At 36.6% G+C, this 22,107-nt stretch overlaps 1 protein-coding gene across 1 annotated transcript in view; it reads left to right on the top strand.

Moving 5' to 3' along the window:
• The window catches only part of ADAM7 (ADAM metallopeptidase domain 7), a 66,898-nt gene extending 50,438 nt beyond the window's left edge, over positions 1-16,460 (top strand). The window contains exons 16-21 of the mRNA XM_031949194.1: positions 4,273-4,468; positions 5,685-5,787; positions 8,927-9,113; positions 14,080-14,160; positions 15,066-15,144; positions 16,351-16,460. Coding sequence (XP_031805054.1) covers positions 4,273-4,468; positions 5,685-5,787; positions 8,927-9,113; positions 14,080-14,160; positions 15,066-15,144; positions 16,351-16,460 — 756 coding nt within the window. The remainder of the gene's footprint in view (positions 1-4,272; positions 4,469-5,684; positions 5,788-8,926; positions 9,114-14,079; positions 14,161-15,065; positions 15,145-16,350) is intronic.
• Positions 16,461-22,107: the final 5,647 nt, after the last annotated feature.

The following is a 22,107-nucleotide window of genomic DNA, read 5'->3' as shown; positions in this document are numbered from 1 at the left end:
ACAAAAAATCAAGCACCAGCACTCCCTGTACTTTAGTTTTGGTTTCTTATCTTTTCAAATTGAAGAATTTACCATCAGTGCAGTAGCTGACTTTGATCCCATGTTTGTTCTCATCGAAGACATTTGATACCATGCCTGAAAACATAGGAATAAGCACCCAGCCTTATTTCACTCCATTAGTGACTGGGAAAGCTTGTTGTCCATTGTCCAGAGCCCAGACAAGAATGCCAACATGAAATTGACATTCTATACTGATGAACTTCTCTGGGCAACCAAATTTGGACATAATTTCCCATAAGCCCTCACAACTGATAGAATCAAAACTCTTGGTCAGATCTATAAATGTTACGTACAGATCTCTGCTGTGCTCTTGGCATTTCACCTGAAGTTGCCAGGCAGTAAACACCATATCACCTTTCCCTTGGCCCCTTCAGAAGGTAACTGGCTCTAGATAACCTCCTTCCAGGTGTGGGACCAGACTATTAAGGAGAATCTCGCCAACAATGACTTAGAGAGAGAGCCCCCTGTGATGGTCACAGGACAATCTATTTCCTTTACCTTTATAGAGGTGGACCATGAAGGCATCCTTGAACTCCTGGGGTATGACTTGCTCTTGCCACATAATCTGGAAAATTTCAGTCAGCTTTTATATGAGAAATGGACCCCTTGCCCACCTTGTAAATCTCCAATGGAATAGAATCGATACCAGGTGCTTTGCCACAAGAAAGTAGCCTAATAGCCTTCAAAACTTCTTATTTAGTTGGAGTTACAGCAAGGGAGTGATTGATTTTAACCTGAGGTGAATGGTCAATGGCTGACTTCATTGTTATATATCGTGAAAACTGGGCAGAGCCATGCCAGGAAACTGAATTGCTTCCATTTGAATAGTCTTAGGAAGATTCTGAAAATCACATGGCAGGATAAGATATCAGACACTAAAGTTCTTTCTTTTGTTTTTCTCTTTATTTGCTGAGGCAATTGGGGTTAAGTGGCTTGCCCAAGGTCACACAACTAGGCAGTGTGAAGTGTCTTAGACCACATTTGAACTCAGGTCCTTCTCATTTCAGGGCTGGTGCTCTATCCACTGCACCACCTAGCGGCCTCACTAAGGTTCTTTCTTAAACTAAACTGCCCAGTATTCAAACTATATTGCAGTGTACAAAACTCCATTGGCCTGGACACATTATTTGAATGCCAAATATACACTTGCCAAAAAGACTATTTTATGGAGAACAGGGCAGGTGGTCACAAGGTGGTCAGAAAAAGTGGTACAAGGACATTCTCAAGATCTCTCTTAAGGACCTTAGAATTGATTGTATGATATGGGAAACACTGGCACAGGACTGCCCAGCCTAGCGTGCCCTCATCAGATAAGATGCCATGCTCTTTGAAAAGAGTAGAACATTTTTTATTATAATAACTTTTTATTGCCAGAACCCATGCCAGGGTAATTTTTTACAACATTATCCCTTGCACTCACTTCTGTTCCAATTTTTCCCCTCTCTCCCTCCACCCCCTCCCCTACATGGCAAGTAGTCAGTCCTATATATGTCAAATATGTTGCAGTATATCCTAGATACAATATATGTGTGCAGAACCGAACTGTTCTCTTGTTGCTCGGGGAGAGTTGGATTCAGAAAGTAAAAATAACCCAGGAAGAAAAACATAAATGCAAACAGTTTACATTCATTTCCCAGTGTTCTTTCTTTGGGTGTAGCTGCTTCTATCCATCATTGATCAATTGAAACTGAGTTAGGTCTCTTTGTTAAAGAAATCCACTTCCATCAGAATACATCTTCATACAGTATCATTGTTGAAGTATATAATGATCTCCTGGTTCTGCTCATTTCACTCAGCATCAGTCCATGTAAGTCTGTCCAAGCCTCTCTGTATTCATCCTGCTGGTCATTTCTTACAGAACAATAATATTCCATAACATTCATATACCACAAGTTACCCAACAATTCTCCAATTGATGGGCATCCATTCATCTTCCAGTTTCTAGCCACTACAAACAGGGCTGCCACAAACATTTTGGCACATACAGGTCCCTTGCCCTTCTTTAGTATCTCTTTGGGATATAAGCCCAATAGAAACACTGCTGGATCAAAGGGTATGCACAGTTTGATAACTTTTTGAGCATAGTTCCAAATTGCTCTCCAGAATGGCTGGATCCAATCACAACTCCATCAACAATGAGTCAGTGTCCCAGTTTTCCTGCATCCCCTCCAACATTCATCTTATTTTTTCCTGTCATCTTAGCCAATCTGACAGGTGTGTAGTGGTATCTCAGAGTTGTCTTAATTTGCATTTCTCTGATCAATAGTGATTTGAAACACTCTTTCATATGAGTGGTAATAGTTTCTATTCCTTGATCTGAAAATTGTCTGTTCATATCCTTTGACCATTTATCAATTGGAGAATGGCTTGATTTCTTATAAATTAGAGTCAATTCTCTATATGTTTTGGAAATGAGGCCTTTATCAGAACCTTTGACTGTGAAGATGTTTTCCCAATTTGTTGCTTCCCTTCTAATCTTGTTTGCATTAGTTTTGTTTGTACAAAGACTTTTTAATTTGATGTAATCAAAATTTTATATTTTGTGATCAATAATGGTCTCTAGTTCATCTTTGGTCACAAATTTCTTCCTTCTCCACAAGTCTGAGAGATAAACTATCTTATTTTCTCTAATTTATTTATAATCTTGTTCTTTATGCCTAAATCATGGACCCATTTTGATCTTATCTTGGTATACAGTGTTAAGTGTGGATCCATGCCTAATTTCTGCCATACTAATTTCCAGTTATCCCAGCAGTTTTTGTCAAATAATGAATTCTTATCCCAAAAGTTAGGATCTTTGGGTTTGTCAAACACTAGATTGCTGCTATAGTTGACTATCCTGTCTTGTGAACCTAACCTGTTCCACTGATCAACTAATCTATTTCTTAGCCAATACCAAATGGTTTTGGTGACTGCTGCTTTATAATATAGTTTTAGATCAAGTAAGCTAGGCCACCTTCATTTGATTTTTTTTCATTAATTTCCTTGAGATTCTCGATCTTTTATTATTCCATATGAATTTTGTTGTTATTTTTTCTAGATCATTAAAATATTTGAAAAGAGTGGAACTTGAAACAGATTAAAAGAAACATGAGATGTACAAAGTTAGAGAGTCCACTCCAAATGTTCATGGGGAGTATTTGTGTCTGATCTATGTCAGAACATTCTGAGTTTGTATTGATCTGATCAGCCACAGTCAGACACACTCACTTGACTAATATAGTGATGTCATTTTGGTCCTCTTCAAGAATGAAGGTCACCTACAAACTAAAAAAAAAGCTTTTTTGATTTCTTAGATAGATATTAGTTATATTTTCTAACATACTTAGAGTCCTTTCCTCTCCTCTTTCCTCCTTGTTGTCTTTATTCATCTTACTGCCAATCAGAAAGCCAAGTGATAGAAAGAGAGGGGGGAGAGGTAAGGAGGAAGCACTAATAAAATCAACAAATGTATCAAAAGAATAGAATATTAGGATGAATAGTCCAGATTTATATACCACTGAGTATGCAAAGGAACATCTGAGAGTGCAGTGGAGAAAGCCCTGAGCTTAAAAATCTTCCTTTGACATCTAGTAACTCTATTGTAACCCTCTCAGTCTATGAAATGGGGATAATCATTTTACTTACATGAGTACTTATGAGGATCAAAGCAGTTAACAGAACGTAAAGTGTTTTGCAAACTCTTCAAATGCTAACTGTTGTTACTATTGCGAGACTAGTTACTAGTCAAGACTAGATAAGACAGAATAGACTTGCAGGGGTTAACACAGCTAGGAAGTGTCTGAGGCCAGATTTGAATTCACAAAGATGAGTTTTCCTGATTCCCAGCCCATTGCCCACTGCAATATCTAGCTGCTGATTAAATATAAATAGGCAAGTACAAATTACAGGCAGTAGATGGGAGGCTTTCCCTTGAAGGGAAAGACATCAACAACAAAATGGACTGGGGAAGATCTACTGCAATTAATTCCCACTAACTTGTGGTCCTTCAGTAAAGACTGGGTGGTCACTGGTGGCTATTCTAGTAGTATTTCTTTTCCAGGGATAATTTGTAGGAGAGATTTCTCCCAGTTCTGAGGTGTGATTCTCCAAAATGTTCTTAATTTCTATCACATCTACTGAAACAAAACCATCTCATTTCTCCCCATGTACTGTCTTGCCTCACTGAATAAAGGTCATATTTTATGTCTTGATCTCCTTTTCTTTCTGTAGATCAAGAAAGCTGGGATTCTGTGCAGAACAGCCAAAGATGAGTGTGATCTGCCCGAGTTGTGTGATGGCTTCTCCCCTAAGTGTCCTGTGGATCGATTTCGAGTGAATGGATTCCCTTGCCAGAACTCCGAAGGCTATTGTTTCATGGGGAAGTGCCCCACACGAGACAGTCAGTGTTCTGAGATGTTTAAGGATGGTAAGAGGCAACTAAGTATAATGCGTAAAGAAAGGAATCACTCTTATCTGCCTTGGTCCTTCCATGGGCAAGGGAGATCCTGGCTTTGGAGATTCTCATCATTTGTGACCATTCTTATTAACATTATCATGCAAAGAAAGGAGGCAACTGGGATTAGTGGATAGAAGGACAAGGCTGAGAGTACTGAAGTCCTACTTATACTTCTTGGCAACTTTGAGCATGTTCACCATGAGTTTATCCACTGAAGTTTTTCAGTAGAATTCCTTATATGAACAGGGAATGTCAGAAATGAGAGGGAGAGACTTACAAGAGGGAAAGTCAATTCTGTTAGAGAATCTAAATCATAGAATGTCAAGAATGGGAGGGACCTTAGGCCACAGATTGTCTGAGATGATGAGAAAGAACTTTAAACACCGGGTTCTAGCAAGACAGAGCTAAAGAGACTTAGAATACACTTGACCAACTCAGATATATTTTCAGTCCTTCCAACTCATTTTGCAACTCAAGAAACTAAGGACCAGAAATGTGCAAACATTTGTTCCAGATCATCCAGCTGGTAAAGAGCAAATTGGAAAGAGGCAGGGTTTTGAATGGAGGCCTTTTAATTCTAAATCCCAAGTTCTATTCATTTTTTTTCATTATTTTGTTCATTATTTTCATTATTTTGTTCTATAAAGAGAATATCACGTTCATAGATTTTGAGTTAAAAATAACCTTAGAAGTCTCTATTTAAATTTTGTCATTTTATATATGATATAACTGAGGCCCAAATCAGGGAAATAACTTGCTTAAGTTCACATAGCAAGGGGAGGATTAAGAGATAGCCAGTGTTTGAGTCCTTGCTCTACTTACACATCCTTAGTAATGTCTTGCCCAGAAGTAATAAGTATATTTACTCTATTTAGTAATTATCATTTTGTCCATTCAGCCAGTTTCTATTTCCATTTCATACAAACCACTTCAACACTTGTAGATTGATGGTGGCCAACTTAAATGACATTGAAACTGCTAATGGAACTCCATCCCTAGAATGGAAAGTTCATGAAGGCCAGAATCACAGTGTCTTGAGCTTGTATTTCCCACAGTGTTTTCTACACAGTGTTCTTAGAAGACGGTTTTTAAATGACATACTGAATCCCATTTTATAGTTTGTTCTTTTCATGTCTTTCTTTGTCTCTACTTGACTTTTTTATTGGTTTTTCATCCATTTTCCTAGAGGCTAAAGGCAGCCATGATATCTGCTATGAAAGAAATAAAGGAGGACATAAATTCGGTTACTGCAAAAAGGTGGACAAGAGATTTATTCCCTGCGATGACAAGTAAGTGTCCTGTGGATAGAAATCCGAGCCTGCCAATGACATATTCCAAAGTCATGTCCCAAATAGAATGAAGTAACAGCTATTGGCTCATCTTACACTTGACAGTTAAGGGAAGGGGAAGCCCTTGCTCTTGCTAGTCAACTCAGAAGCATAGGCTTCATTCATTAATTCATGTACACGAGATGAAGAGGTAAGGCTAAGAGGATACTTAAAGAGGAAAGGAAGACAGAACAACTTACATGAACTGATGATAAGTGAAGTGAGTAGAACCAGGAGAATACTGTACACAATAATAGCAATATTATGCTATGATCAATTCTGATGGACGTGGCTCTTTTCAACAGTGAGGTGATTCAGGCCAGTTCCAATGGTCTTGTTTTTTTTTTTTTTTGTTTTTTTTTTTTTAATTTAATAGTCTTTTATTTACAGGATATATACATGGGTAACTTTACAGCATCCAATGGTCTTGTGATAAAGAGAGTCATCTGTACCTAGAGAAAGTTCTGTGGGGACTGAGTGTGAATCATGACTTTTTATATTGTTGTTTGCTTGCATTTTGTTTTTTTCTCATTTCCCCCCCTTTTTTGTTCTGTTTTTTTTTATGCAGCATGATAATTGTGGAAATATGTATAGAAGAATTCCACATATTTAACATAAATTGGATCACTTTCCTTCTAGAGGAGAGGGTAGGAGAAAGAAAGGGAAAAAATTTGGAACACAAGGTTTTACAAGGTTGAATGCTAAAAATTATGCATATGTTTTTGAAAATAAAAAAAAACTTTAAAAATAAACTTGTTCTTTTTAAAATAAAAAAAGAAAGAGCCAAAAGATTGGTAGAGGAAATGAGGAAAGGGCAAGAAAGAAGAAAAGAAAAAAGGTCATATTGGTTCTAGGTTTAGAAGAGCTTTAAAAAAAATAATAGCCTCCCATCCTCAAAATACATGCAAAATGCCCCCATTTACCTCTGCAAAACCCCGTGCTCCAAATTCTCCCTTCTTCTTATCCCACTTTTCTCCCCCAGACAGCAAGCAATCCAATATACACCAAATATTTGCAATCCTTCTAAACACATTTCTACACTTATTATGCTGCATAAGAAAAATAAGATCAAAAAGGGAAAAAAGGAGAAAGAAAAAAAAAGGCAAGCAAACAACAAAAAGGTGAAAATACTATGTTGTGATCCATATTCAGTCCCCATAGTTCTCCTTCTGCATATAGATGGCTTTCTTCCTCACAAGACTATTGGAATTGGCCTGAACACCTCATTGTTGAAAAGAGTCACATCCATCAGAATTGATAATGGCATAATCTTGTTGTTGCTGTGTACAATGTTCTCCTGGTTCTACACACTTCACCCAGAATTAGATGAGCTTTAAAGTTCATATAATCGATCCTTTTCATGTTAAAATCAGAAAGATAAGGTCCATCCAGGTGAAGTGACATATGCAAAAGACAACATTAGCAAATGGCAAAAACTAGAATTAAAATCTTGGTCTTCTGGCATCAAATTCAATGCTCTTTTCACTGAACAATATAGTATCTAAAATATATATTCTCTTAACTTCTCTGGGTCTCAGCTTCTTCAACTTTAAAATGTTGCATTCGACAAAAAGCAATTCCTTCCAGAGAACCAGAGAGTTGGGGGTGGGGGGAAGAAAAGAAAACAGAGTAGAAAGAAAAAAAGAAGTAAAGGGTACAGAAAAATAGGATTTATGGGACCTAATTCTAGATCTGTGAGATCTTGCTAAGAGACTTTTGACACATCTCCCAACTTCTAGATATCGACATGGTTTCATCTTGAAATTTGTTCTATAATTTCTTTGAGGAAACTTGAAAGTAAATAAATATGGTCCTGTGCCCCAAGAGCCACTATAGACTTTTTTCTACAAAGAATCGATTCCTTGCTTACTCATCTCTTGGCATTCTTTCATGAGACCTTTTCAACCTGAGCTGATAATGCTGGAAGTGAAACTTTTGTTTGAGGAATTGAGAAAGGATATCTGTGAAGGGCTAGTGATCAACTAGCCTTTAACAGTCAATCTTTCGTCCTGCCTGGGCTTTGCCTTCTCTATCTGAGTCAAAAGTACCACCATTTGTTCACTCACTCAGGTATGTTGCCTCATGGTTATCCTCAACTTTTTACTCTAGTAAATCTCTCATCCAATTTGTTGCCTGTCTTATCAATTATATTTCTTTGACTTCTCTCTGATCCATTTCCCCCCACCCCATACTCATACTTCAACCCTCATCACTTCTCCCCATTCTTTTCCCCCCAGTTCTTTTGTTTTCTCTAGTGATATCTTTGATGTCACATCTCCCTGATACCTCTCCTGAATTACTGTAATGACTTAATTGTTCTCGCAGTCTTTCCCTCCACAATCTGTTCAAATGAATGTCAAGTTGATATTCCCAAAGCATGAGTATGACCATCTCAGCCCCATTCTATAAATTTCAGTGTCTTGACATTGATTTAGGACTAAAACAAATTTTCTTTGTGACTTTTTAATGCCCTTAAAGACTTGCCTCCAGTCTATGTTTTCAGCAGACCCATACATTGAATTCTAGTTAAGCTGTCTTATGACCTTTCATCATTCACTATTTCCCATTTTCCATCTCCTTGTCTATACTGGGTGGTCTATCATACCTGGAATATTCTTTTCCCTACTCCCTTCAAGGCTGTGCTGAAGCATGAATTTTCTTTCTAGAGAACTTTCTTGAATTCTCCATCTGCTAGACCTGCCTCCTTAAATCACTGGGTTTATATTTTTTATAGATCCTAAAAACTTGATGTATAAGCTTTCTTGTTTTTTTTTTAAGTAAAAAATGAAAATGTCACCAAAGAAATCAGATTTTGCTCTTGATAAATATATATTATAAAAGCAAGAGGATGGGCTAATTGTATAGAGATAAACATTTCTTTTACTTACTTTTTGTTTTGAAACAAATACATTTACATGTGAAACCAAACATGATATTGGGAGAATGCAAGAAAAGAAGATTTTCTCTGTCCTCCTTCTTCCCAAATGCAAACTTCTCTAGGGCAGGAACAATTGACTCTTGTTTTTGCATCTCTAGGGTCCGTTAAAGTTTTTTTTTTTTGATTATCCGATGATATGAGAATATTCTTGTGTCTTTTCAGAGATCTGAAATGTGGGAAGATATACTGCACTGGAGGCCAGTACTTTCCATCTTATGGGGAGGACAAAACTTACCACCTTAAGGTTCCAGAGCAGAATATTACAGTGGAATGCAAAGCATTTTTCCCATTTCAGTACACAGAAGATCTAGGCATGGTTGCTTCAGGAACAAAATGTGGGGATGGCAAGGTGAGTTTAAAAGTTGTTTATTAGTTTTCTTTCTTCCTCCTTCCCATTTTTCATTTATCTCTCCTTCCCTCTCTTTTTCCTTTTTTCTCTCCCTCCCTCCTTTCCCTTCCTTTTCCTTGTTTCTTTCTTTCCTTGTCTTCCCACCTCCTCTCTGCTTTATTTTTTTCCCTTTGTTCAAAATTTTAATGTGACTTGACCATTTCCTTAAGGAAAAAACAAACAAACAAACATATAATTGGCTCCAAAGGGACTTGTGTGTTAAGAAGTAGGATACACTAGAATTTGTCCTGAGCTGTCCAGGGTACCAAATAAACTTCCATTAACTAAATGGAATCAGCTGCAACTGATAATGAAATGCCCTTGTTATGAGTGTGCTTATTCAGCACTTTAAAAAGTAGACACTGCTTTTGAGTCAGTCTCTCAAGATTATTTCATCTATTCTCATGCTCTGAAATTTCACTGAGGTGGATGTTCCCTCCAATGATGCAGATTGCAGCCTATGCATGCCTGCTGATACCATGACCCATTATGTCTTTACTGAACTCATTCCAGAACATCCACCACAGCCCCTTCCTCTAAATTTCTTGACAGTGTATGGAGCATTTGAACACCCATTAGTCAGTCCTTGCTCCTACCACATCTCCATCTTTTTTTCCATGAATTCTTTTCTCTAATGAGATCTTTGACAATATAATTCTTGTGTCTTGCAATTCAAAAACAGCACATAATTCTCGGATTCTTTTCAGGTTACACTCAGCTCTGATTCTTTTCAGGTCCATCCTTGTATGTTAGTCTTAAAATCAATTTTCTCTGAAAAGGAAAGTATGAGAGTCTTGTCATCGTTATAGGTCAAAGGAATACAGTCTTCACTTAGAGTCAGGAAGATTTGTTTTTGGAATTTCCTTCTATATTTTTATTTTATGTATCAGTTTTTCCCCCACAGAACTCCTCTTGACTCTGGGCATTTTTACTGGCTTTCCCCCTGCAGCTATAATTCTCTCTCTCCTCATCTCTATAGCCTATCTTCCTGGTATCTCAAGGAAATACTACAATGCCATCTTCAACAGGAAACCTTTTCCAATCCAGTAGCCACCTTCAATTGGTTATTTCATAGTGATTTTATTTATACCTTATTAATACATAGTTGTTTGTGTGAATAAACCTTCTTCTTCTTCTTTTGGCTGAGGCAATGGAAGTTAAGTGACTTGCCCAAGGTCCCACAGCTAGGAAGTGTTAAGTGTCCAAGATCAGATTTGAACTTAGGTCCTCTTGACTTCAGGGCTGGTGCTCTATCCACGGAAGCACCTAATTGTGCCTCTTAAGAGTAGGGACTAGTTCTGGCTTTTCTTTTAATCCCTAGGATTGAGTACAGGGGCTGGCACATGTTTCTTTTCATCATTTCATTTTGTGTCTTTCTCTTCATGATGTTATTTGTGGTATTCTTGGCAAGGGTAGTGGACTGGTTTTACATGTTCCTCTTGAGCTCAATTCACAAATGGGGAAACTGAAGCAAACAGGATTAAGTACTTGTCCAGAATCACATTCCTGACTACAGGACTGGTGCTCTATCCACTGTACCACCTAGCTGCCTCAGTTGGCACATAGTAGATGTTTAATAAATGCACATTCACTTTACTTTGAACAGGTGACCATCCATTTAAGGTTCAGTTCTTTCTCACATAAAATGAAGATAATATTAATGGATGAATTTTATCCTGTAGTGGACAAAGGAAGCTTTCCATTGAAGATGAACAAACCACAGAGATGTTACACGTGTAGAGTCATAAAGAGAATTAGTCTTGGAATCAAGAAGATCTGAATTCAATCCCTGTCTTGGACCAGCTGGCAGTGTCATCATGTGTGTCATTTAATCTCTATTTATCCCAGGCTACTTGCTAAGTTCTATACAGGTAGCAAGAGTTACCTTGCTAGAAGGTCCCTATACAAATGAACTTAGTGGATTATAAACATTCTCTTCCAGAACACACATGCCCATACACATACAACACAAGCACGATCAGAAATCTGACACACATGCATTAATGTACACACAGAAATGCACTTCTATATCCTATATCACATGTGAGTAAAGTGAGACATATATGTGTGTCTATGGGTATATATATATATATATATATATATATATATATATATATATACACACACATATGTATATATGCAATCATACACATTTTGTTTTGTAAAATAAAGTATAATAGCCATTGAGACATATATACACACAAATTCATATATCAAATGTGAAGTAACATACCTATTATTATTACCTATTATTAGGTAACAACTTACCTCTTAAATTGTAAGAGAAAATTGATTCTAAGGCTAAACATACTCAGGATATAAGATGGGAGAATAGATTCATAGCATGTAGATGGATAAATAGACATGACAAATATAGATATGTATATTTGCATATACACATATGGAAATATGTTATGCATAAATGTATATATTGCCAAGATCTTAAAGTAAACAGTTATTTTTAATTATGTTTTCTCTAAAGCTCTCCTAATGTATGCATTTCCTGCCATACTGTCTGCTTGTCAGTCTGAAAGATAAATTGGAGGAAAGGAAGCCCAAGGGAATTAAGAAAGCTGGGTTCTAGTCCCAGTTCTCTTGGGTGTTAATTAGTGCTGGCGGAGACCTGAAATTATGAGCAATTAGCTATATGGGTAGCCTTTTTCTCTGGCTAATTAAAGGACAAACCACCATTGTTCCTTGAATGATTTAATACCGCTATGTTCTTTTAGGGGAGGTGGGTGGGAGGGGGATATCCACTGGGTAACTACAGGACAAGGCAGAAATCAATTAACCTTTCTGGGGCTAGGACTAATTAAGATCTTTTCCAGTTCTAACATTCTCTTATTTCATAATTCTCCTGATTGACTGGAAAAGGCAAACAAAAAAATACCAATACTACAAACAGGAAAAGTGGATATTTCTGGTCCTGTTCAAATTGAAAATCAAAAAAAATCAACAATCTGATTGTGTGACTGATGAGCACACAGGATCAAATGGGAGTGTGAACTAGGTGGCTTAAGAAAAAAAATCAATTTACTTCTTTAGCTTGTCTTTGGTATTTGTTTAAATCTTTGTGCAGTACATCAAATGGTATCTTTCAGGGGTACCTAAAAGTATTAGAAGTTTGGTGTCATCTTCCATCTGGCCCAGTCTCAGAATATTAATTCTGCTCTTCAATCTCATCTTGGAGGCATCCTATCTGATCTAGGCTCTGCCACAATGAAACCAAAGGGAGCAGGAACAGCCTGGCACCATTGATAGATGGAACTGCTTTCAGACCTGAGAGTCTGAAACTTTAAAGCCACAGCTGTCAAGCAGAGAGTCATGATTATTGGCTCTGAAACCCCACACCTCAGCAATGCACCCATCTGCTAAGGGCTTGAGTATTGTTATTTTTTAACAGTTTATTAAATGGCTGGACCTCCAGTACTGGACTTTTAACGTGGATGGCACTTAGGCAGAGACCCTTTTTCCAGATAATCTAGGAAATCATTTGTCTCACATTATCTCATCTGTGATTCTATAACTTATGTAACTCATAACCCATCCGAGCTAGCCTGATCTATGCTATCTGGAATCCACTTTCTCCTATTATTTCATACATATGTTACACTCAATGTCCTGGTATGGTAGTAGGGGGAGAACTCATTATTCTCTTAGTATCACCAAGATACAAGTAATTAATTAGCACCAGGGATGTTCAAGATACAATGTAAGTGCTCCCAGAGACACAAAGAAATATAAAACATAGTCTATGGCTCCTGGAAGCAGATGGTCTAGGAACGAATGCAAATCTTATCTTCAAAGAGACAGGTGGGAAAATCCAGTTGGGAAGACAATACACAAGTAAATGAAGACTGCTTTTCAGTGTCATTTCAATAATTCAATATTCAGAGAGGGGAAAATGTGGGGAATTGAGTTGAATTATCTCTCCCCATTCCCATAGTTAATTTTATTATTCAGGTTCAACTTTTCAAGAAACATAGAAAAATAATTCACCCCAAATCCATTGAATGGTTTGTAAATGGCAGAGCCATTATTGTTCCCTTATAAAAGTGACAAGAAAACACATGCATTCCTTGATCCATTTTATTATTACCTCATGGCTCCCAAGTTTTATCTGACCAAAGTACAATAAAGTTTAATATATACTGTAACTAGTCTCCAGTGATTAGTTCTAGGCAATTACTAGAAACTGTCATATAGATCTTAAAAGCTTTTAGTTTCCTACTCTGCACTCTGCTAAGGTAGACAAAGGGAATTAAATATTCCAGTGTAAAATGTCCCAAATCCCAGACCTGTTTGGAGAGTTCAAACATGAATAGGTCAGATAACCTAAACATGGGCATTGTAGAATGGCTTGAGAGTCAGAGACTCAATTAATGGCTATTCACAGTAATAGTTGCTGTGTTTACTTCACAATCATATAGAATCTGAGACTTTAATGATTTTTTTAGTTCAATTCATACATGGGAAGGATGACCATTACAAATGAGTCCAAGCCTCTGTTTGAAAATCTCAAAGGAGGGAGAATCTGCAACCTCCAAAAGTAGCTCATTTCATTTTTGTACAGCTCTAGTTGTTAGGAATTTTTTTTCTTGATCTCAACCCAAAGCTCCTCATTATTTTTCCTTTTCTGGATAAAGGGATATGATATAACCAGTCAACATAATTAGCATCCTTTTCCTGCTCAAAGTACTTGTGATGTGCTTATCTTTGTGTATATGGTATCCACTAGAAGAAGGTGAGCCACTTGAAGCCAATGGCCAATTTGTGCTTTTCTTTCTATCTCCACTATCTAATACGGTGCTTGGCACATAGTAGGTAAGTAATAAATGTTTGTTAAATGGCTTGAATTGAACAATTCCATATCAAATGAGTGAGAGTGGCAAGATAATCCCTCTTGACCTTTGTCTATCACTTCCAGGTGTGCAAAAATGGCGAATGTGTGAATATTGAGACAGTCTATGACTCCACCAATTGCTCTTCCCACTGCCCAGGAAATGCTGTAAGGGTTCAAGTTTTTTTTTTTTAACAGTTTTAAATGATAAAAATTGTCTAATTTTTTAAGATATCATCCTATGTAGGTATGTCATTTTAAAGATGTCATCAAATTGATCTGGAGTATGATCAAATAGCAGATGGTCAGAATTGATGTCTTTTGATTATGACATTTGAATCATTATAAGACTCTTTGATCCTTCAGGTATGTACACACACACACACACACACACATATATATATACATATATATATATGTATATCCATAATCAAAAGACATCAATTCTGACCATATGCTATTTGAGATATATATATATATATATATATATATATATGTCACTTAACCTTTATATATATGTCACTTAACCTTTCTTTGCTAAGGTTTCTTTACTTGTAAAATAATGGAGTTGCTTCTAAAATACCTCCCACTTGTATAAATCTATAATCCTATGACAAAAGGCTTGGATTTGGAATTCATCCTATCCAAGAAAATGGTCCAATTCAAGTGTAAAGACCAGTAAATATCAACACTAGGCAAAAGTCTAGAAAAATATAAATTTTGGTATTGATTATAATGAATATTTAGATACCTATAATTATTTCCAATCAGAATATCTGTTTATTAATATATCAATCTCTATTTATCTCTATCATGTATCTCATCCTTTTAGGACTACTTAGTAAACCAACTACTGTCATTTTGGACAAATGTTTATTCTTGATGTACTTCTTTGCCTAATGTCAACATTACCAAAGGTAGCTAGAATTTTGTCTCTGACCATAAATTATCAGACTGAAGCACAAAAGATAAAAAAAAAAACAATTCCTCAAATGCCTTACGTTTAGGTCTAAAGAAAATATGACAATGCTTCCTAAACATTTGAACCATTATAAGACTCTCTCCTCCTCCAGGTATGTGACCATGAACTCCAGTGTCAATGTGAAGAAGGGCTGACACATCCTAACTGTGATGATACCACATTTACTACCAGTGAGTAGCATGGTTCATGACATATCCTGAATATCCAAAGGCTCATCTATTTGCACTTTGGTCCTTATTCTCCTGATGTGATTGATTGCTATGCATACCTGAAATTACTCACTTATAATTGTGGAGAACAGGGATGAAAGTGGGAAGAGAGGCAAGTTTTATTAAACAGAAGCAGTCAGATTACTCAATAGATAGAACTCTGAGCTTAGAATTGGGATGATCTGAATTCAAATTCTGCTCAGACAGTTGTTAGAGAATGATGCTGAACAAATTGATTAGCACTTGCTTTGGTTTCCTTATCTGTAAAATGGGAATAATGATAATATAACTCCCAGAGCTTTTCTGAGTATAAAATAAAATAATATTTGTAAAGCATTTTGTAAATCTTAAAGTGCTATTTATGTTAGTAATATTGCCCATTATGCAATTATAATTTGTGATATACTTTAGGATAATATAGCCATAATATGTTTATGCATTTAATAAACAGTTATAATTAACAATATAATTATAATCATACGAATCCCTAATGATACCTTTTAAAACAAAATGTTGGTATAATATAATGACTATGGATTTGAAAGAGATGATATGGATTCAAATCTCAGCTCTAGTATTTATTATCTATGAAACCCTGGCAAACCCCAAGACTTAGTTCTCATATGAGTAAAATAAGGTCCCTTTGAGCCCCAGCTCTTTAATCCTTTGATAACTAGTTTTCTGTAATTCTACATGTGCATGTAAATATTTGCTTAATTGTGCTATTTTTCTAAACCTAAGATATCTCCTATTCCCCTTCTCCTACCAAGATTTTTTTTAAAGAAAGTTTTAGAATAAGTGTCCCTTGTTGGAATAATTCTTCTAACTTAATCTGGCTTCAGTCCTCCAAGAATTCACAATAAAATGGGTTTTATAGCTACTCGGTTAATTGCTGCCAAACAAAACTTTGCTTGAATTGTGTTTTTGCTGAATATAATGGAACTGTGGGCATAGTCCCAGCTACTAATGGAAAGAAGTCTTGTGCAGCCTTTAGCTTCATTAGTAATAAGGCAAAGCTATTTCAAAAATGAAAGCCCTTGAGACAAGAAGTGGCAGGGACACCATAAGTTAGAGCTAAGTCAGACAGGGCCAAGGACTTACTTTCTTAACATTTAGCTCTACTAGGTTCTTTGCAGAGTACTACTGCCCATGCCTTCCATGTTTCAGATGTCTCCATTGTGGCTGGAGTGCTGACCATGGTCCTGGCCACAGTTGTGATCTCTGTGTTGTTTGTCCATCGCCAAAAGGCCAGTAAGCAGAAGCAAGTTCATAGGTAAAGCACTTTCTTTTAGATGGGGTAGAGGTAAATATCTGGGTCCACAGTCAAACAAGTCAAACATGGGAAAGATGGCTTAATTTAAGGGATTTTAAAGAACAAATCTGACACTTTCCTTCACCAGCCCTTCCTCCAACACACCTGCAGTGGACAATCAAGGACACTCAAATGAAGAGCAACAACAGACCAGAACTGAGCCAGTTGTTTGCACCCAAAATGTAAGGAACTAGAATTTACTGGAGCCAGTTATTATTTTTGAGTATGTCACTTGCCTAGCACTGCCCTAGGTGCAGTCTTATAGAAAATAGTATAATTTACATTCCTTTCCACATGATGCTTAACAAGGTTTAGTGTTTTTTTTTATTTTGAGTTATATTTGAACTTGTAATTTCCTTAGTATAGACAGCTCCCAATGAGAAAAGTCTATATTCTAAAGCATATTAACCTGAACCACAACACATTTACTAATTAACAAGCATTTATTAAATGCCTGCTATGAAAAGGCAATTTATACTTTTACTAACTTTCCAGAAGACACTGAAAGTTTTTGACTTCTCAATAATAATTGTAGGGTGAGGAGAAGGAAGAGGAGAAAGAGGAGGAAGAGAAAGAAGAGGAGAAAGAGGAGGAGGAGGAATAATAGTAGTAGTAATGGTGATGATGGTGGTTGTGGTGGTAGCAATGGTGGTAGCATTAGTGGAGGTGGTTGTACCATTAGTGATGATGGTAGTAGCAGTGGTAGGAACAGTAGTGATAGGAATAGTAGTAGTGGTAATAGTTAGAATTTGCAAATATCATTAAATAAAACCATAAGATACTAAAGCTTAAAGCTGAATTAAAACTTTTGGGATATTTTGTATGATTATTAAAAATATCATTTTTATTATTATACTTGGAGTTAGGTTTACTCAGATACTTAGTAAGTATGGGTTGTGGAAAAAAATCTGTGGGTTTCATTTCCTCATATTTAAAAGAGAAAAATGGTGGCTCCTAGCTCACTCACTTGTTCTTAATGCTGAATGAGATAATTCATTAAAAACCTTTGCAAATGTTATATAAATGTTAGCTATTTATTATTATTATTATTGAAATAAGCTATACATATATGACATGAGGTGGTATTATCCTGGTCATTTGTTTAATAAACATTTCCCATATGCTTACTATGTGGCACACATTAACTGCTATGTATTCTGGGAATATTAAAAAAGATAAAAGACAGTCCCTTCTCTTAAAGAGCTTATGGTCTAATGATGGAAGCAACAAGCAAGAAAGTATGTAGAAACAAGCTAAAAACATGATAAATCAGCGATTATCAACAGAGAGAAGAAAGAACGAGACCAGCTTCCTGTCAAAATGGAATTTTAATTGGGACTAGAAAGGAAGCTGAGAAGTAGAAACGAGGAAGAAAAGCATGAATTCTTGAAAGCAATGTGGAAACATTATGAGGTGTCCTACTAGTGTGAGCTAGACATGCATTAAATATGAATCCACAATCAGATTGTGCCTGCCCTTTATCTAGTTAAACTCAGGGAGTCTCATCAGCAGATTGGCCACAGAAAGATGTAGTTTGGAGAACAGCAGCTCTTAAAAACATTTTCCTAAGGCACAGAGGATTTGTATTCTGAAGGCAATGTCAAGCAAAATAATGTAGGTCTGACTTGTTAAAGTATCTGTCCTGTAATGGGGCTGATTAGTACCATTAGGGGACATCATGTATATCATAAACATTATGTATATCATAAGCTTACCTGATCTGTGTTTGAGCTGAGAATGTCATCAGATTTCCATATAAGCAATTGTTAACCTTAGAGAACATAATGGAAAATAATGCTGCCTGAGTTTATTTTATTACCTATATATTATTTAAGAAGAGGTCTGGGGTTGAAGTCAGGGAATTTATTTTCTTGGTTTGAAAAGTTTTCACATTGCCTAGAATATCTACATGTAATCTGAGGTTATCCACCACCATGTTTTTTTTTTTCTATCAGCAAAATGCTTCAGACACCTTTGAGGATATCCCTGCTGGTTATTCCAGTCCTCAGTACATTACCATGGTAAGCAGTTTTCCTCTTCTCTTTGAAGAATGAATTTCTTTCATCCCTCCATGTCCCAAATGCCTCTGCTATGTCCTCACACCATCTTAGCAGGAGATTTTCTTAAACACAGATCAATATTAAAGGGTAGAGGCCAGGTGTTCTGACCTAAAGAGCAAAGGGTTAGGGATACAAGCTCAATAGATTTCAAGACTTTAGGGAGAATATGTACAATCAGAGGTTTCTCACTGTTTATATTGGAGATGCAGCAAAGGTAGGACTGATTGGTTCAACCAACTGGAACGATTCATTCATTTTCCCCTGAATTAAATTTCCTGAAAATGGGATAGTTCGAGAAAACAAATCCAGACTAGAGAATTAGTTTTTTTTTAATGGATCAGTGGAGATTCATCATAAGAATATCTGAGCCCTCAATTCTGAGTTTTTAGAGTTAAATCTTTGGGGGGGAGAGATACACAGAGAGAGACAGAGACAGAGAGACAGAGGCAGAAAGGGAAACAGAGAGACAGAAACAGGGAGGGAGACAGGAAAGGAGAAAAAGGGGGAAAGAAAAAGAGGGAGGGAGAAAAGGAGGGAAATACAGAGAGAGAGAGAGAGAGAGAGAGAGAGAGAGAGAGAGAGAGAGAGGGGTCAGGGAAATCTAATAAGATTTAACTGGTTTGCTTTAGAAATCGACTGGTAAGGAATCCAGAGTAGTTCCAGTATCCAACCAAAATGTCAGAATGGTAAGTATCTTGTGCATAGAAGGTGGTAGTGCCAAAGTTTCCTAAACCACATTATCCACATTTTGTGCTCATCACACATTGATATTTTGTTGATTGATATTTTCTAGCCATGGCTACAGAGACTGGCTGGAATTAATTAAATGAAAACAAAGGCCCCTGATGCAGTCTGTCAGGGACTCATTAATACTAGAAAGCCCAAGGGTTGAAACCATAACTCAATAGTGTCAGAATCTGTTGCTAATTATAGAACAAAGATAGAATGCTTTGTTAATCATAGCTTACTTTTTTCTTTATTGATGACTGCTTGAAGTATCCTTATGTCTTATGTTAAAGAGTCCTGCAACTTGCAATATCATAATCAGGACTTTATGAAACATTATTATCGTAAATCATAAAATTGGATTAATTAGATAATAGTCTCTAGAACCAAAAGGGATTTGGGACCCCAAATATTCCAAACCATAAATTTTACAAAGAAAGAAACTGAGACCCATAGAGGAGAAATGTCCTGGCCAAGGTCATGTAAATGAGGCAGCCTAGGTTCAAGCCCAAATTCTTCAACAGGAATATTTTCCATTACACTGCACTGTCTCTCATTGTGAGATTCAAAAAATATTCTGGATTCAAGGACTCATCTCTTAGAAGTTATGAAGGCCTTTATTCAATTTGAGGTTCCTGAAATAGCTACTCCTGAATTCAGCATATCTTCTGGAGGTCAGAATAGACAGACAATTTGCAAGTCCAAGTTTGGCCAGTACAGACCATGAGTCTACCTCCATGATTGACACTAATGTTCAGTAGGATAAAAGCTTAAAGATAATCTTCCATGTTCTTAAGGGGCCTGTTTCCCTCTAAGCCTTCTTTGCAGCCATAACGTTTACTTGGTCTCTGTCTTCTCTCCAGCCACCCGCAAAGCCAAGGATTCCTCCACCACCAATCCCTACCATGGCACCACCTTTCTCTCCCCAGGTGGGTAGATGATTATGTTTATCCAATCCAGCCCAGTCCAGTTCAGTCCAATTTTGTTCATTCCAGTTCAGGCCAATCCAATCCGGTTCAATCCAATCCAGTCCAGGCTAGTCCAATCGAAACCGATTTAATTTGGTTCAGTCTACTTCATAAATTGAATTGGACTGAACTGAATTGAATCTACTCAAGTTTAAAAAGGAAAACCTTCAACCAAGTATTGCTACTATTTCAAGAACATTACAGATTTACTTCTATAGAACAAAATGATTTTAGAACTCAGTGGAACTTTAGATATCATCTTCCACTCACTTTCTTTTTACAAATGAGGAAGTTAAGGATCAGTGAGTCTACTGAGGCAGGATTATAACTCAAAGCTCTCTGACTTTCAATTTTGTGTTTTTTTGTCTGTGTTTTTTTAATACTGCAGCAGAGTCCTGATGTGTTCAGCACGCCATCTGGGTGGAAGTGGAGTAAAGAGGTATCCCAGTTTCATGAGCAAAACCATTGAGTAACAAGAAGATAGTTACTTCTGTATCATCTTGGGAATTTCTAGTTCTGTAATGATAAGAAGGTTGGGAGAGCATGAATGCTCACTTAGATAATTCATCTTAATCAATCATTTTGACCAGCTATGGAAATATTGTATTCTTAGACCACTGGTAGGAAGCAACCCATTCTAACAATTTCTTTCTGTCTAGGGGCTGAAATCAGAAGTCCAAAACAGTTCTACCAGGCTAAGTTGAGAATTCTGGATGGATGTGAGAGCTTCAGGATCTACAAAAGCTATATGCTATTGAATTTCTAACCATTCTCCAAATGTCATGAAACAGATGAGACAAGTTGTTTTTTTTTTTTTTTTTTAACAATATCACATTGTCTGAGATTCACTGTTTCAATGTACATTCTCGTAACTTCCTTTTATGAGACTGGACAACGGCTGAGTCTCTGTGATCAAGTTAATGCTAATACATCAAGATAATAAATTAGAATTTTCAGAGGAAGGATAGGACACTCTCTACCTAATAAGGGAGTCAAGAAACTTCTTTTCATCTGAATACTGTGCCTTGAGTACAACTAGGCCCACACTAGTTTAAAAGGTGACAGACAAGTTGGGCAAGGTACCCATGGTCAGTGCTAGATCAGTATTGCCATGTATCAATCTCTCTTCATTCTTTAGAAAACAAATATGCTACTGTTCTGATTTGCCTTGTTTTATTCAATGGGAGCATTAGGCAGTAGTCATACTTTTCAGCAAAGTTGTCATAAATGATTAATGGGAACCACTACTGAACAACTAGTTAGAAATGCCATGTTTCAGAATTTCAGAACTGGAAGTATCATAGAATTCCTACTTCCTTAAGCACCTCATTCAATTTTTTAGACATCTTTAACTGTGAAGAAGTTGTTTGTTTCTTAGCTTTCTAATATGAGACTAAAATATGCTTTTCTTCACATTAAACTCATTGCTTTCCACTTCCCCCTCTACAGCATGAAAAATAATTAGAATTCTCTTTTCATAAGATAGCCTTCCAAATGGTAACTGATCAATCATCCAACATGTATTAAGTTCCTACTATATGCCAGCCACTATATTAAGCTTTGGGGATACCAAAAGAGGCAAAAAAGTTCCTACCCTCAAGAAGCTTGCAATATATTAATTCAATATATTTTTTAATATTACAGATAGCTATAAGGTAATGATAGCATAAGAGACTAGTGGTGAGACCCCTGTCCCTTTTATCTTTATGAGAATGATGGAAAGCCAGATGCTACAAAATTCTGCAGTCCGTTGGGCTCTGTGCTAGCTAGAGAAGTAATTAATGGATCATTATCAGTTTGGAGGGAGATCATTAAAGCATTGTTCCTGTGCTGTGTACCATTTTTTAAAATCAATAAC

The sequence above is a fragment of the Sarcophilus harrisii genome, chromosome 2 (assembly GCF_902635505.1).
Source record: "Sarcophilus harrisii chromosome 2, mSarHar1.11, whole genome shotgun sequence".
In the NCBI taxonomy this organism is placed as follows: domain Eukaryota; kingdom Metazoa; phylum Chordata; class Mammalia; order Dasyuromorphia; family Dasyuridae; genus Sarcophilus; species Sarcophilus harrisii.
Note: the sequence above shows the minus strand (reverse complement) of the source record. Positions and strands in the feature narration are given on the sequence as shown.